Genomic DNA, 13,791 nt, shown 5'->3' on the forward strand with positions numbered 1-13,791 from the left:
CTCTTATCGAAACCTTAGTCTATACTATCACCAGCTTTTGCCTGGAATGCCCTCCTAATTGTCTTCTCTACCTTTGCTTTTATCCCCATAATTTATTCTCTATTTTATCAACTATATCTTTGTAAAACATAAATTAGGCTGTGTCAGGTATCGGCATAAAAATATATAGTGCCTTCTTTTTGCCATTAGAATAATGGCATTTATACTCCTTACCATACTCTCCAAAATCCAGTAGGTTAAGGCCCTTGCCTCCTCTCTGTTCTCAACCCCTACCATTTTCCTTGCTCTCTGTGTTCTTAGCCACACCAACCTTATTTTGTCCTTTATACAGCAGACTTATTTCTGTTCCAGTCTTTAAGTGTGCTTTCTCTGCCTGAAACTAGTCTTCCAGATTTTTCATGGTTGCTTGCTTATCATCATTGAACCTCCTTCCTACTCTAGTTAAAGTAAATCTTCCCACATTTAACCTCCCCTTCTCATACATGATCCTCTCCATTGTGTTCGATTTCATTTTTTTCTGATATGTATTTGTTTATGGATTTATTCTCTATCTTTCTGGACTAGACTGAGATCAGTGAAGGCAGGGACTCTTGTTTTGTTTACTCTGGGGTTCCAGCATCTAGAATTGTGCCAGGCATGTAGTAGTCGCACAATAAATATTTCTTGAATAAATGACATGAGGTAGAATATGTGAGGTATTTTAATAGAAATGTGAAGTTCAATAATAAATGTGCAGTGTTATGAGTATTTATTCTCTGTGACTGACCAGGGAAGGCTTTACCTTTTCACTTGGCCTAACATGGAAGAGGATGAGTAAAACCTGGACAGATTGTGGTGGAAGATGATGATAGCATTCCAGGGAGAGGAAAGGGCAGGAGAAAAAACACAGAAAGTATACATTGAAGGAACAGTAAAACTACATTTAGCTCAAGGAAAATATTTTTCCATACTTGGTTTATTTCTTTTGTTTTGGTCTGTTTAGGAATTAAACCTATTATCACTCGAGGTCTTTGATATTTAGAGAGCAGTAAGGAGTTAAATTAGAGAAGCAAACTTGGCTTTGGCTGTTCCTTGTTTAAAAGTTACGAAGTTGCTCAAGAAACGGGAAAATTTTAGAGTATATCAGTTTTAGTTCAGTACATTCTTTATCACTTTATCCGTAGTTTCTATGTAACCAACTCAGATCTTTTCTGGCAATAGGCAGGAAATTAGTCACAAGGAAACAAACAATTCTGGTTTTAGAAAAAGACCTACAGACACTCTCAGTTTCCATCTTCTCACTTTTCGAAGAGGAAATTCTGGAGAAAAAGAAACAAATAAGTATATCTAGTTGTTTAGAGGTTTTGAAAGAAGAGATGTTTTTCTGGTGTACCAGAGTCACTTATAAGCCTTAAACTGCTTCCCTGAGAAATTTTAGAGATTTGTTTGTTTGTTTGTTTTATAGCCACGGTCCAGAACGACATCAATTTTTTTTAAAGGGCCAGGAAAAGTGGTGATGGTTGCCATTTGCATGTAAGTACTGAAAAGTAAGTCATTTTAAAATAGAAGCATGTTGTTTTTAATGTGTATATCCATGAATGTAAACATTTATTACTTCATATCTAGATAGACGTTTATATTGTTTTAATACTTTTTTTAAGTTTATTTATTTACTTTGAGAGAGACAGAGAGAGAGAGAGAGCTGGAAAGGGGCAGATAGAGAGGGAGACACAATCCCAAGCAGGCTCCATGCTATCAGCACAGAGACCAATGTGGGGCTCGAATTCACACACCATGAGGTCATGACCTGAGCCAAAACCAACAGTCTGATGCTTACCTGACTGAACCACCCAGGCATCCCAAAAATTTTGTATTATTTTAGAAGCAAGTTGCATGAGTCTTTGTTAATTATTGTCAGTAAAATGATGGAGGAAGAGTCCACATAGATACCCGTGCTTGTACTGTGTCTATTTTTGGTGTAGCTAAGAATAGTTGCTCTCTGAAAATCCTCTTATTTTGGGGACTCCTGGGTGGCTCCATCGGTTAAACCTCCCAACTTTAGCTCAGGTCATGATCTCACGGTTTGTGAGTTTGAGCCCTGTATCGGACTCTCTAATGTCACTTAAGAGCCCACTTTGGATCCTGTGTCTCCCTCTCTCTCTGCCCCTTTCCTGCTCATGCATGGATTTTCTATCTCTCTCTCCAAAATAAATAAAAACATTTGAAAATACTTACATTTTCATTAGGGTTGATAGAATTTTTTTTTTAAAGGTTAGAATTAGGGGCACCTGGATGGCTTAGTTAGTTGAGCATGGGACTTTTGATTTCAGCTCAGGTCATGATCCCAGGGTTGTGAGATCAAGCTCTAAGTTGGCTCTGTACTGACCTTGGAGGCTGCTTGAGATTCTCTCTCTTTCTCCTGACCCGCTCCCCTTCTCATGCTCTCTCTTTCTCTCTGAAAAGAAAAAAAAATGGTGAATTGGCCAGGTCATTTTTTGAATAACTAAACCAGCGTGGATCATAACTACAGAAGAATATCTACACTTTTGTTTTTCTCCACTTACCTCAGAAGAACATAACTGATATTTGTGCTTTTCTTTTTCCTTCTGTCTTCTTGATTCTTTAAGGGTTGGAGAGGAACTGGACTGGAGGAAGTCATTTACAATAACATAGAGAAGAGATGATGCACTAAATGCAGTAGCATTAATTCTTTTCATCAGTAAAGCAGGGTTGGCAATGAAAGCTTTCTTTCTCAGAAGAATGTGTGTAATACATATAACTGCTTAGCATAATACCTAGTACATAATATTTAATATTTAATAATTCTTTTTTATATTTATTTCTGAGAGAGAGAGAGAGACATGGCATGAGCAGGGGAGGGTCAGAGAGAGAGGGAGACACAGAATCTGAATCAGGCTCTAGGCTCTGAGCTGTCAGCACAGAGCCCAACGCGAGGCTCGAACCCACGAACCGTGAGATCATGACCTGAGTCGAAGTCAGACGCTTAACTGACTAAGCCACCCAGGCGCCCCTAATAATTATTGTAATTATATATTGGTCTGAAGCTCACAAAGGAGAGCTGGATTAGGGATTTAGAGTTGTTAATATAGAAATGATCATTAAAGCCATAGGAGTAGTTAAGATTACTTGGAGAATGTGGAAGAAAAATCCCTTAGAACACCTTCAAGAATGCTAACATCTGTGAAATGGGTGGAGTAAAGGAGCCTGCAGAATGAGACTGAGGAAGAGAAGGGAAAGCAAAGCAGCAATTAGGAAGAAACCAGGATATCATGGAAGCCAAGGAAGACAGCTTTTTAAGAAAATAGTGCCATACACTTCTGTGAGATTAAGGAAAATACTAAATGTTTTCAGAAATTTAATAACAAGAAACCGTTGTGGTGATAAGAATAATGAGGTATCCGAGACATAAGCCATCTTTAAATGGATTGAAGACTTAATGCAAAGTATAGAAAACTGAGACAGCAAGAGCAGACAGAACTCTTGTAATAAATTATCTGACGTGGAAGAGAGGGGAAAGAGTAGCTGGAATGGAATCTGTAGTTTGTCATTTATAGAATGAAGATATTAATGTTTACGTAATAATAGCATTATAATAAAACATAGTAAGTGACTAGTGTAGTGCCCGAGATAAACCATACCAGTGGTTATTGTTGGAATCTGAACAGGCAGCTTCTTCAGAGCTCATCCTGTTTATTTTTAGCATCCATTATCTTCTGGTATGACCTTGAGACTGCTTGGTTTAGATTTGTCTTCCTCTCTGGCATCTGCCTGCTTAATTCAAAAAACTTTCACCAAAGTCTTGGTTTTGACACTGGTCTGCTAGACAATATCAAGTGCAGATCCTCTTTAACCCACCCAAGACACTTAATTTCCTTTGTAATTTTATTTTGTCCAAATATAAAACACTGTCATCAGTTCTCAAAATACACTTGAGTAATTTGTTTACATGTATCATGTTTCTTCACCTGAGTAATGATGCCATAATCTGTGTTTTTCAAATTTGCACTCTTGTTACCTAAAATATAATTAGTTCTTTGAAGGCTAGAGATTCTTTTTAATTTGTTTTGAACAGAATCTAGTATAGAGGTATGTATAGTCAATTAAGTAGGTGGAAATTTGGTGGAAATTTTTATCAAAACCTTTGCTAAATTGTTTTGTCCTTCTCTTCTAGCAATGGATTAAACTGCTTCTTTAAATTTCTTGCCTGGATTTATACGGGTTCAGCAAGTATGTTCTCCGAAGCTATACATTCTTTATCTGATACTTGTAATCAGGTGAGGGGCAAAAGCTTTTTTCTTAATTAGTTTTAAAGTAATTTTTTAAAGACTTTTGTCTGAAAGTCGACTTACTGGAAAATAGAATGATTCCTATAGTTAGCATGAAGAATAAAGTGAAATTATTTTCTTTTTACTTTTGAATGATGAAGTGCATAGAAATATGGTCACAGTATTTTAAAGCAGGTTGCTATGCTTTAAGAACTTATAACAATAGAACATGAAGTATAAGATTAACAGTCACTAAGTGAGCAGAGGCTTTTGTACAAGAGCTTCTTACCATTAGGTAGAAGTTTGGTCTCTGAATATGAATTCTTAGGACTCTAAGAGCTAATTTTCGTTTTTTGAATAAATATATAAAAGAATCATACGTGATTAATGAATTAAAGCCATTTCACATTAGATCGGTATTTTTAATTCCTTTCTTTGAATTTGTAATGAAGAAAGATTTTTATAAAACTAAAACACCTTTTTAGAACCCCTTTGACTGTAGGGATTTTGACTACTAAAAACTTAAGTCTTTTTTAAGAACATCATAAAAATTTCTACTTGTGTAGCATTTCACATTTTAAAGAATTTGGTGTGTTAAGAGAACACCTTTTTAGTGTTTATTTGTTTATACTCCTGTTTTGTAGGAAGAGATTTGGGAGAATTTATGGTAAGAGACACAGGTGTAATAACAATATTTTAGACAAGGTTAAAAATAATAATAAAATGGTAGAGAGCAGGGAGAGCGATCTTAGTTAAAAATTGAACCTGAGAACTCATCTGACTGGCTGTCAAATGAGTTAACACCCTTTGTAAAAGCAAGAAAAGAAGACATTTACTATTAGTACTAGCAGTCTTTCACTTGAATTAAGTTTCAGACTCATGAAACACTTAAAAGCTACTATCTTTATAATATTTTTCCAGTCAGTTGTGGTATGGAATTGGGGGAGAGAATGGGAGAGATATATAACACAATATCTAATGTTGAACACTCGACTGAACATAAAAATAAGTGAAATGTAAAAATATTTGTACATAGGGCAAGAGGGTAGGTATAGATTATTAGCTGTTATTTAAAAAATTGAAGACAACTTTTTATATAGGATTTAAAAAAGTTTTTTTAATGTTTATTTTTTTTTGAGAGAAAGAGCCCAGCTGGGGAGGGGCAGAGAGAGAGGGAGACACAGAATCTGAAGCAGGCTCCAGGCTCCAAGCTGTCAACACAGAGCCCAATGCGGGTCTCGAACCCATGAACTGTGAGATGATAACTTGAGCTCAAGTTGGATGCTGAACCAACTGAGCCACCTAGGCACCCCTGAAGACAGTTTTTAAGTGTCCATAGTCTGCAGTACATTCAGGGGTTTAAAAGACTGTGGTAGATATCTGTGTACTGACCTGGAATAATAGCTAGTATAATTTGAGTAAAAAATTCAAGTTGCAGAACATTTCCTAAGGACCTTTAGCTTCTAGCCATGAGGGAAGTAATGGGGACTGGACTTAGTCTTGTGCTGTAAACAGGACCAAATATATGAAACAGTGTTTTCAGACTTTGGACGATAGCACTGCAGTATGATTTCTGAGAGAAGGGAAACAAACGAGTTGAGCTATATGGTCTGTCTCTTGTTTTTTGCTTGGAGACACATTTGGAATAGTGGAGGAAGGTGGGAGATAATAGTCTCATTGGGTTGAGAAGGCAGAAACTAGAATTCATTAAGGCTGAGGTAGCTAGAAATTATAAGACAGAGTTCCACAGAGGAGGGAACTGTGCAGACAAAAAGCTACAGAAGTTTACATATGGGTTTGTTTGTTTGTTTTGAGTTGTGTCTTTGCTGAATATTAAGAAAGGGTATAGGGTAAAGCTTCATGAGTCTGGGCAAAGAAACACCAGGGAACATTAGGCTAATTACTAGAGTAGAGCTTACACAGATCAGGTAATATTCAAATTCTGACCACCTGAGATACAGTCCTTATTGAATACCCAGGCAAAGAAGGGTCATATCATACTAGTAACGCTGAATGATCTTTGGTGTAAAGGCTGTTTTAGAACCTCCCTAAAAAAGCTCTAAAGGATCAAGCTGATTTGCAAGTAACTTAATTACATGCCACAACAATGACCGACACTCTGTAAGAAGACAACAACATTCAGACACTCAGTATAACAGTCATAATGTTCCATCTAATAAAATTATCAGACAACTAAGAATCAGAAATTTGATTCAGACCCAGTCTGACTGCTGCAAACCGTGAAAAACAGCAAGAGATGAGAAGACCAGAGAAAAACTATAGAAACAACTACAAAACAAGTAACAAAATGGCAAATAAATACATATCCACCGGTAATTACTTTGAATGTAAATGGAATAAACACTCCGATCAAAAGACATAGGGTGACAAATGGATTAAAAATCAAGACCAATCTATCTGCTGTCCACAAGAAATTCATTTCAGACTGAAAGACACTTGCAGATTGAAAGTGATGGGTTGGAGAAAGAAATATCATGCATATGAATGTCAAAGGAAATGCAGCATAGCAGTACTTCTTTTGGACAAAATAGACTTAAAGAGTATAACAAGAGGGGCGCCTGGTTGGCTCAGTCTTTAAGCATCTGATTTCATCTCAGGTCATGATCTTGCAGTTTGTAGGTTTGAGCCCCGCCTCAGGCTCTGTGCTGACAGCTCAGAGCCTGGAGCCTCTTTCAGATTCTGTGTCTCCTTCTCTCAGCCCTTCCTCTGCTTATGCCTTGTCTCGCACTCTCTCCCTACCCTCTCTCTCTCTCAAAAATAAAAAAACGTAAAATCTTTTAAAAATTTAAAAAAAAAAAGTTTTTAAAAAAAAATTAAAAAATATTTTTTAAAAATCTTTTAAAACAAGACACAAAGAAGGACACTATATAATAATAAAAGGGACAGTCCAACAAGAAGATACAATTGTAAATATTTATGCATCCAGTATGAGAGGACTCAAATACATAAAAACGGTTAATAACAAAAGAATTAATTGATATTAATACATTAATAGTAAGGGGCTTTAACACCCCATTTACATCAATGGACAGATTATCCAAACCAAAAATCAATAAGGAAATAGTGGTTTTGAATGACACACTGAGCCAGGTGGATTTAACAGATATAATCAGAACATTCCATCCTAAAATAGCAGACTACACATCTTTTCAAGTGCACATGGAACATTCTCTAGAATAGATCACATATTAGGCTATAGGACAGTCTCAACAAAGTCAGAAGGATGAAAGTCCTATGCATCTTTTCTGGCCACAATGCTATGAAACTAGAAATCAGTCAGAAGAAAACATCTGAGAAGACCACAAATACATGGAGGTTAAATAACATGCTACTAAACAATGAATCAACCAAGAAATCAAAGACGAAATTAAAAATTACATGGAAAAAAATAAAATGAAAACACAACAGGGGTGCCAGGGTGGCTCAGTTGGTTAAGCATCTGACTTCAGCTCAGGTCATAATCCTGCAGTTTATGAGTTCAAGCCCATGTCAGGCTCTGTGCTGACAGCTCAGAGTCTGGAACCTGCTTCAGATTCTGTGTCTCCCTCTATCTCTCTCCCCCTCCCCTGCTCACAGTCTGCCTCTCTTGTCTCTCAAAAATAAATAAACATTAAAGAATAAAAATAAGAAAACAACCATACAAAATCTTTGGGATGCAGCAAAAGCTGTTGTGAAAGGAAAGTTTGCAGCAATACAAGCCTACCTCAAAAAGCAAGAAAAAAAACCTCAGATGAACAGCCTAACCTTATAGCTAAAGAGCTAGAAAAAGAACAATGAAACAAATCAGTAGAGAAGGAAGGAAATATTAAAGATTAGATCTGGAAAAACAGATCAGTGAAACCAGGATTTGATCTTTGAAAAAAAAAATCAAAATTGACAAACCTCTAGTTAGACTTATCACGGAAAAAAAGAGAAAGGACTCAAAGTCACAAATGAGAGAGGATAAATAACCAACACCACAGAAATGCAAAAAATTATAAGACAATATTTTAAAAAACTATATGCCAACAAAATGGACAATCTAGAAGAAATGGATAAATTAACCTACTAAAAAACAAGCAGGAATAAATAGAAAATTTGAACAGACTGATTTCTAGCAAGGAAATTGAGTCAGTAAAACACAAAAAAACAAACTTCCTACAAACAAAAGTGCAGGACCAGATGGCTTCACAGGTGAATTCTACCAAACATTTATTCTTCAATATTTCTCCAAAAAATGGAAAAGAAAGGAAAACTTCTAAATCCTGTTGATGAAGCCAGCATTACCCTAATACCAAAACCAGATAAGGACACTACCAAAAAAGAGAACTCTAGGACAAATCTCTGATGAACATAGATGGCAGAAATTCTCAACAGAATATTAGCATACTGAATCCAACAATACAGTTAAAAAATCATTCACCACAATTAAGTAGCATTTATTCCTGGGTTGCCAGGGTGGTTCAATATTCCCAAATCAATCAGTGTGATATATCAATAAGAGAAAGGATAAAAACGTCATTTTAATAGATGCAGAAAAAGCATTTGACAAAGTACAACATCCATTAATAATAAAAATCCTCAACAGAGTAGGTTTAGAGGAACCATACTTGAGCATAATAAAGGCATTATATGAAAAACCCACAGCGGACATCATACTCAGTGGGAAGAAACTGAGAACTTTTACCCAAGGTCAGGAACAAGATGAGCATGTCCACTCTCACTGCTTTTACTCAAAATAGTATTGGAAGTTCTGTCCATAGCAGCCAGACAACAGTAAGGAAGAATAAAAGTTTCACTGTTTGTAGATGACATGATACTATAAAAAGCCCTGAAGATTCCACCAAAAAAAACTACTAGAGCTGATAAATGAATTCAGTAAAGTCTCAGGATACAAAATCAATGTACAGAAATCTGTTAAATTTTTGTATACTAATAATGAAGCAGCAGAAAGAGAAATTAAGAAAACAGTCCCATTTACAATTTACTAAAAATAATTAAGTCCCTAGGAATAAACAACCCAAGAGGTAAAAGACCTGTACTCTGAAAACTACAAAATGTTGATGAAGGAAATTGAAAATGGCACAGAGAAATGGAAAGACATTACATGCTCATGGATTGGAAGAACAAATATTGTTAAAGTGTCTATATTACCCAAAGCAATCTACAGATTTAACACAATCACTATCAAAGTACCAACAATATTTTTCACAGAATTAGAATAAAGCTAAAATTTTTACGGACCCAGAAGAGACCCCTATAAAAATAGCCAACACAGTCTTGAAAAAGAAAAGCAAAGTTGGAAGCGTCACAATTTTGGACTTCAAGTTGTGTTACAAAGCTGTAGTAATTAAAACAATATGATACTGGCAGAAAAAATAGACACATCGATCAATGGAATAGAATAGAAAACTCAGCAATAAACCTACAGTTGTATATAGTTAGTTAATCTTTGACAAGGCAGGAAAGACTATCCAGTGAGAAAAAGATAGTGTCTTCAATAAATGATGCTGGGAAAACTGGACAGCTACATGTAGAAGAATGAAACTGGACCACTTTCTTAACACTGTGTGCAAAAATAAACTCAAAATGCATTAAAGACCTAAATGTGAGACCTGAAACCATAAAAATCCAGAAGAGAGTATAGGCAGTAATTTCTTTGACATAAATCACAGCAACATTTTTTTAGGTATGTCTCCTGAGGCAAGGGAAATAAAAGCAAAAATAAAGTACTGGGGCTATATCAAAATAAATAGCTTCTGCACAACGAAGGAAACAGTCAACAAAACTAAAAGGCAACCTGCTGACTGGGAGAAGATATTTCCCAAAGGTATATTCAATAAAAGGTTAGTATCCAAAATATATAAAGAACTGATACAACTCAATGCCCAAAAACCCAAATAATCCAATTTAAAAGTGGGCAGAAGACACAGACACTTCTCCAAAGAAGACATCAGAAGACCAAATACTTGAAAAGATGCTCAGCATTACTCATCATCTCATTAGGGAGATGCAAATCAAAACTACAGCAAGATATCACCTCACACCTGTTAGAATGACTAAAATCAGAAACACAAGGAACACAATTGTTGGCAAGGATGTGGAGAAAAAGGAAACCTTGTGCACTGTTTGTGGGAGTGCAAACGTGTGCAGCCATTGTGGAGAACAGTATGGAGTTTCCTCGGAAACTTAAAAATGGAACTACCCTACCACCCAGTAATTGCACTACTGGATATTTACTTCCAGAATATAAAAGCAGTATTTCAAGAGGACACATGCACCCTTTTATTTATGGCACCACTATTTATAAGAGCCAAATTATGGAAGCATCCCAAGCGTCCATTGATAAGTGAGTGTATAAAGATGTGATGTATATATACACACACACTAGAATATTATTCTGCCACAAAAAAAGAATGAAATCTTGCCATTTGCAACAACGTGGACATAGCTAGAGTGTGTAATACTAACCAAAATAAGGGAAAGACCAATACCATATGATTTGACTCATGTGAAATTTAGGGACAAAAATAATAAAGGGAAAAAAAGAAAGAGAAAGAGACCCAGAGACAGAGTCTTAACTGTAGAGAACAAACTGATGGTTACCAGAGGGGAGTTGAGTAGGGGGATGCGTGAAATAGGTGATGGGGATTACGGAGGGCACTTGTGATAAGCACTGGCTTTTGTATGGAATTGTTGAATCACTATATTGTATACCTGAAACTAATATAATACTGTATACTGGAAGTAAAATAAAAATAATTTTTAAAAATTCATCAAATTGTTGCCTCTGATATTGGGGGGGTTGGCTCAAAAAAGGCACAGGAGTGTTTTTTTGTGGTGATTGAAAGGTTTTGGGTCTTGATGGGAACATATGTTATAAGGGTGTGGATTTGTAAAGCTCAGGGCTGTACATTCGGGAATTTTGCATTTCATTGTGTGTGAATTTTACCTCAAAATTTAAAATTTCCACATACGGAAATGTGATTACTGAGTAGATATTTAGTAATATTAAGTGTTAATATTAGTGTTAATTTTTAAAAGCATGATAATGAATGGTTTTCTGACTGTATTTTCTAAAAAGTCTTAATTTTTTTAGTCATTCAGATAAAGATGAAATGGCATGATGCTTAGAATTTACTTCAGAATACTCATGGGGGAATGGGTATGGATTAGAGAAAATAGGTGTGGTCATGTATTTGTGATTGTTGAAGCTGAGTAACAGATGAGTTGGGTTTTATAAAATGTTCTGTTGGATTTTTTTAATTGTTTTATCCATTTCTCTGTATGTTAGACAATTTCCATAATATAAAGTGCGAAAAGATATGATATAGACTGTGATCATATTTTGAAGTACACACACCCCCCTCCCTGAAATACAGCACATATTCGTAAAAGCAACATTAACAGTTACATACAGGTGTATATGAAGATAGTCTGAAATGTACACCAAACTTAAATGATTCCCTCTCCTGTCCTGTTTGATTTCTTTACAATGAGAATGTGTCAGTGTTCCAACTAGAAAAACAAGTTAATTTCTATAAGAGCTTGAGTGGCAACAGAGGTAAATAAAGGCTGAAATCACATGGTATTGGTGCTTTGAGAATCCTTGGTGAAGAGTCTTTCTTAATTAGAGTGGTCAGAAAGACTTTGATGAAAAAGATTTCAGGTGGGCCTTACTGAGTAGATGGAAATTGTATTTCTTACATTCTTTTGAAAGCTTTTTAGACACATAATATTTTTTAAAATTCTAAGGAACTCCTACAACTCAATAGCAAAAAAACCATTCTGATTAAAAAATGGGCAAGGATCTGAATAGTTTTCTAAAGGAGACATACAAATGGCCAACAGGTACATGAAAAGGTACTCAAGTACTCAGCATCACTAATCATCCAGGAAATGCTGTCAAGACCACAATGAGCTATCACCTCACACTTCTGGAATTCTTATCTAAAGGAAACAAAACACTATAGAAAAGATACCTGCACCCTCATGTTCAGTGCACATTATTTACAGTAGCCAAGACATGGAAACAACCTGTGTCCACACCCTCGATGGATGAAAAGAAAAAATGTGTGCATGTGCCTACACATGCACGCACACAAATATCATTCAGCCATAAAAAGAAAGAAAGAAAGAAAGAAATCCTGCCATTTGTGACAACATGGATGGACCTTGAGGTCATTATGCTAAGTGAAATAAAGTCAGAGGTAGATACCGTGAAATCTCACTTATATGTGGAGTAAAACAAAATTGGTGGTTGCCAAGACAGGGAATAAGGAGAGGGTGGGCAAAAGATTAAAAAATGTAGTTATTAAATAAATTTGTTACAATATATTTTTAACTATAGTATTTTTTTCTTTGCCTCTTGAGAGACTAAAACACCTTAACTTTTAAATGAGACCTGTGCCTCTGGCGGTATCTGGGTTTACAGTTTCTCTGACAGTTCATTTTTTAAAACTTTTCTGCTGAATAATATATAGTACATCATTAATTCATATGAATATATTGAGCACCTAGGTTACAATGTAGTGTTTAGAAGAAGACCGTCCTTGTTCTGCCTTTTGTAAGGAGGTCATACACTTTAAATGACTAGAAAGATATTCCAAGGTGACATTTAAGCAGTTGAATGATAGTATGATAATGAAGGAAAACCAAAAATAGGAAGGATGATCATGGAGGGGTAAGCATTAATGCTTCTTAGCCACTAGATGTTAATTTTCATTATGTTGTAAAACAAACAGATGTAGGTTATATTTACATAACTGATATGTAGGTTATATTTATATAACTGATATATTTGTGTACTACACACATTGTAATTGCAGAAAAAGGTCTGGAAGGACATCAGACCTAACTCATGCACCCTACCTTTGGGAGTGGGGATGGACGGGATTAGGGATGGCCTATGATGTCTAATTTTTGTAGAAAAAACTAGTAAATAGTGGTCCATATTCAATATATAAAAAACTTGATGTCCCATACTTCATTGCATGGTCAACTTGAATATTAAGGATTTTAAAAATAATTGAATACCCATTGGCTATTTGGTAAACATTATAAACCATGCACATGTGTATATATATACACACATAGTATGAATTAATGAATATTTCAGTTTTTATGTATAGATTCAAAAGAAGTATATGTTTCTATCTTAATTTACTCTCATTTTCTTGGTTTGATTCACAGAAGAGTCGTCATCTGTGTTTTAAGTAGTTTAACCCTCTTTTTCTTTGGAATCCAGTAGGAAAAAAATTGTAATATTCTGTGTATTTAGGGTCGGATATCCAGTATTAAAACTTAAAAGTCCAGTATGTATTTTTTTTAGCCATTTTCAAGGTGGTGTAATCTCTATATATTTTACTAGAATGTTTTATTAAGTGTCCTTTTGCAGACAGGGAAACCTTATCCATGAAGAATTTGGCTATCTTGAAGCTTTATCTGTCTGATATTGGATACTTTGCTGAAAAAATGGAAAAACCCCAGACTAGGCAGGTAATACCACATAGGGTATTCACTCAGA

At 35.4% G+C, this 13,791-nt stretch overlaps 1 protein-coding gene across 3 annotated transcripts in view; it reads left to right on the top strand.

The window, feature by feature from the left end:
- SLC30A9 (solute carrier family 30 member 9) overlaps positions 1 to 13,791 on the top strand; it is an 82,818-nt gene that overhangs the window by 45,251 nt on the left and 23,776 nt on the right. For all 3 annotated transcript variants that reach the window (XM_039226988.1, XM_039226989.1, XM_039226990.1), the window contains exons 8-9: positions 1,445 to 1,512; positions 4,172 to 4,274. In XM_039226988.1, the coding sequence (XP_039082919.1) occupies positions 1,445 to 1,512; positions 4,172 to 4,274 (171 nt within the window). The remainder of the gene's footprint in view (positions 1 to 1,444; positions 1,513 to 4,171; positions 4,275 to 13,791) is intronic.

This window comes from Hyaena hyaena, unplaced genomic scaffold, assembly GCF_003009895.1.
Source record: "Hyaena hyaena isolate Hyena2069 unplaced genomic scaffold, ASM300989v1 scaffold_24, whole genome shotgun sequence".
In the NCBI taxonomy this organism is placed as follows: domain Eukaryota; kingdom Metazoa; phylum Chordata; class Mammalia; order Carnivora; family Hyaenidae; genus Hyaena; species Hyaena hyaena.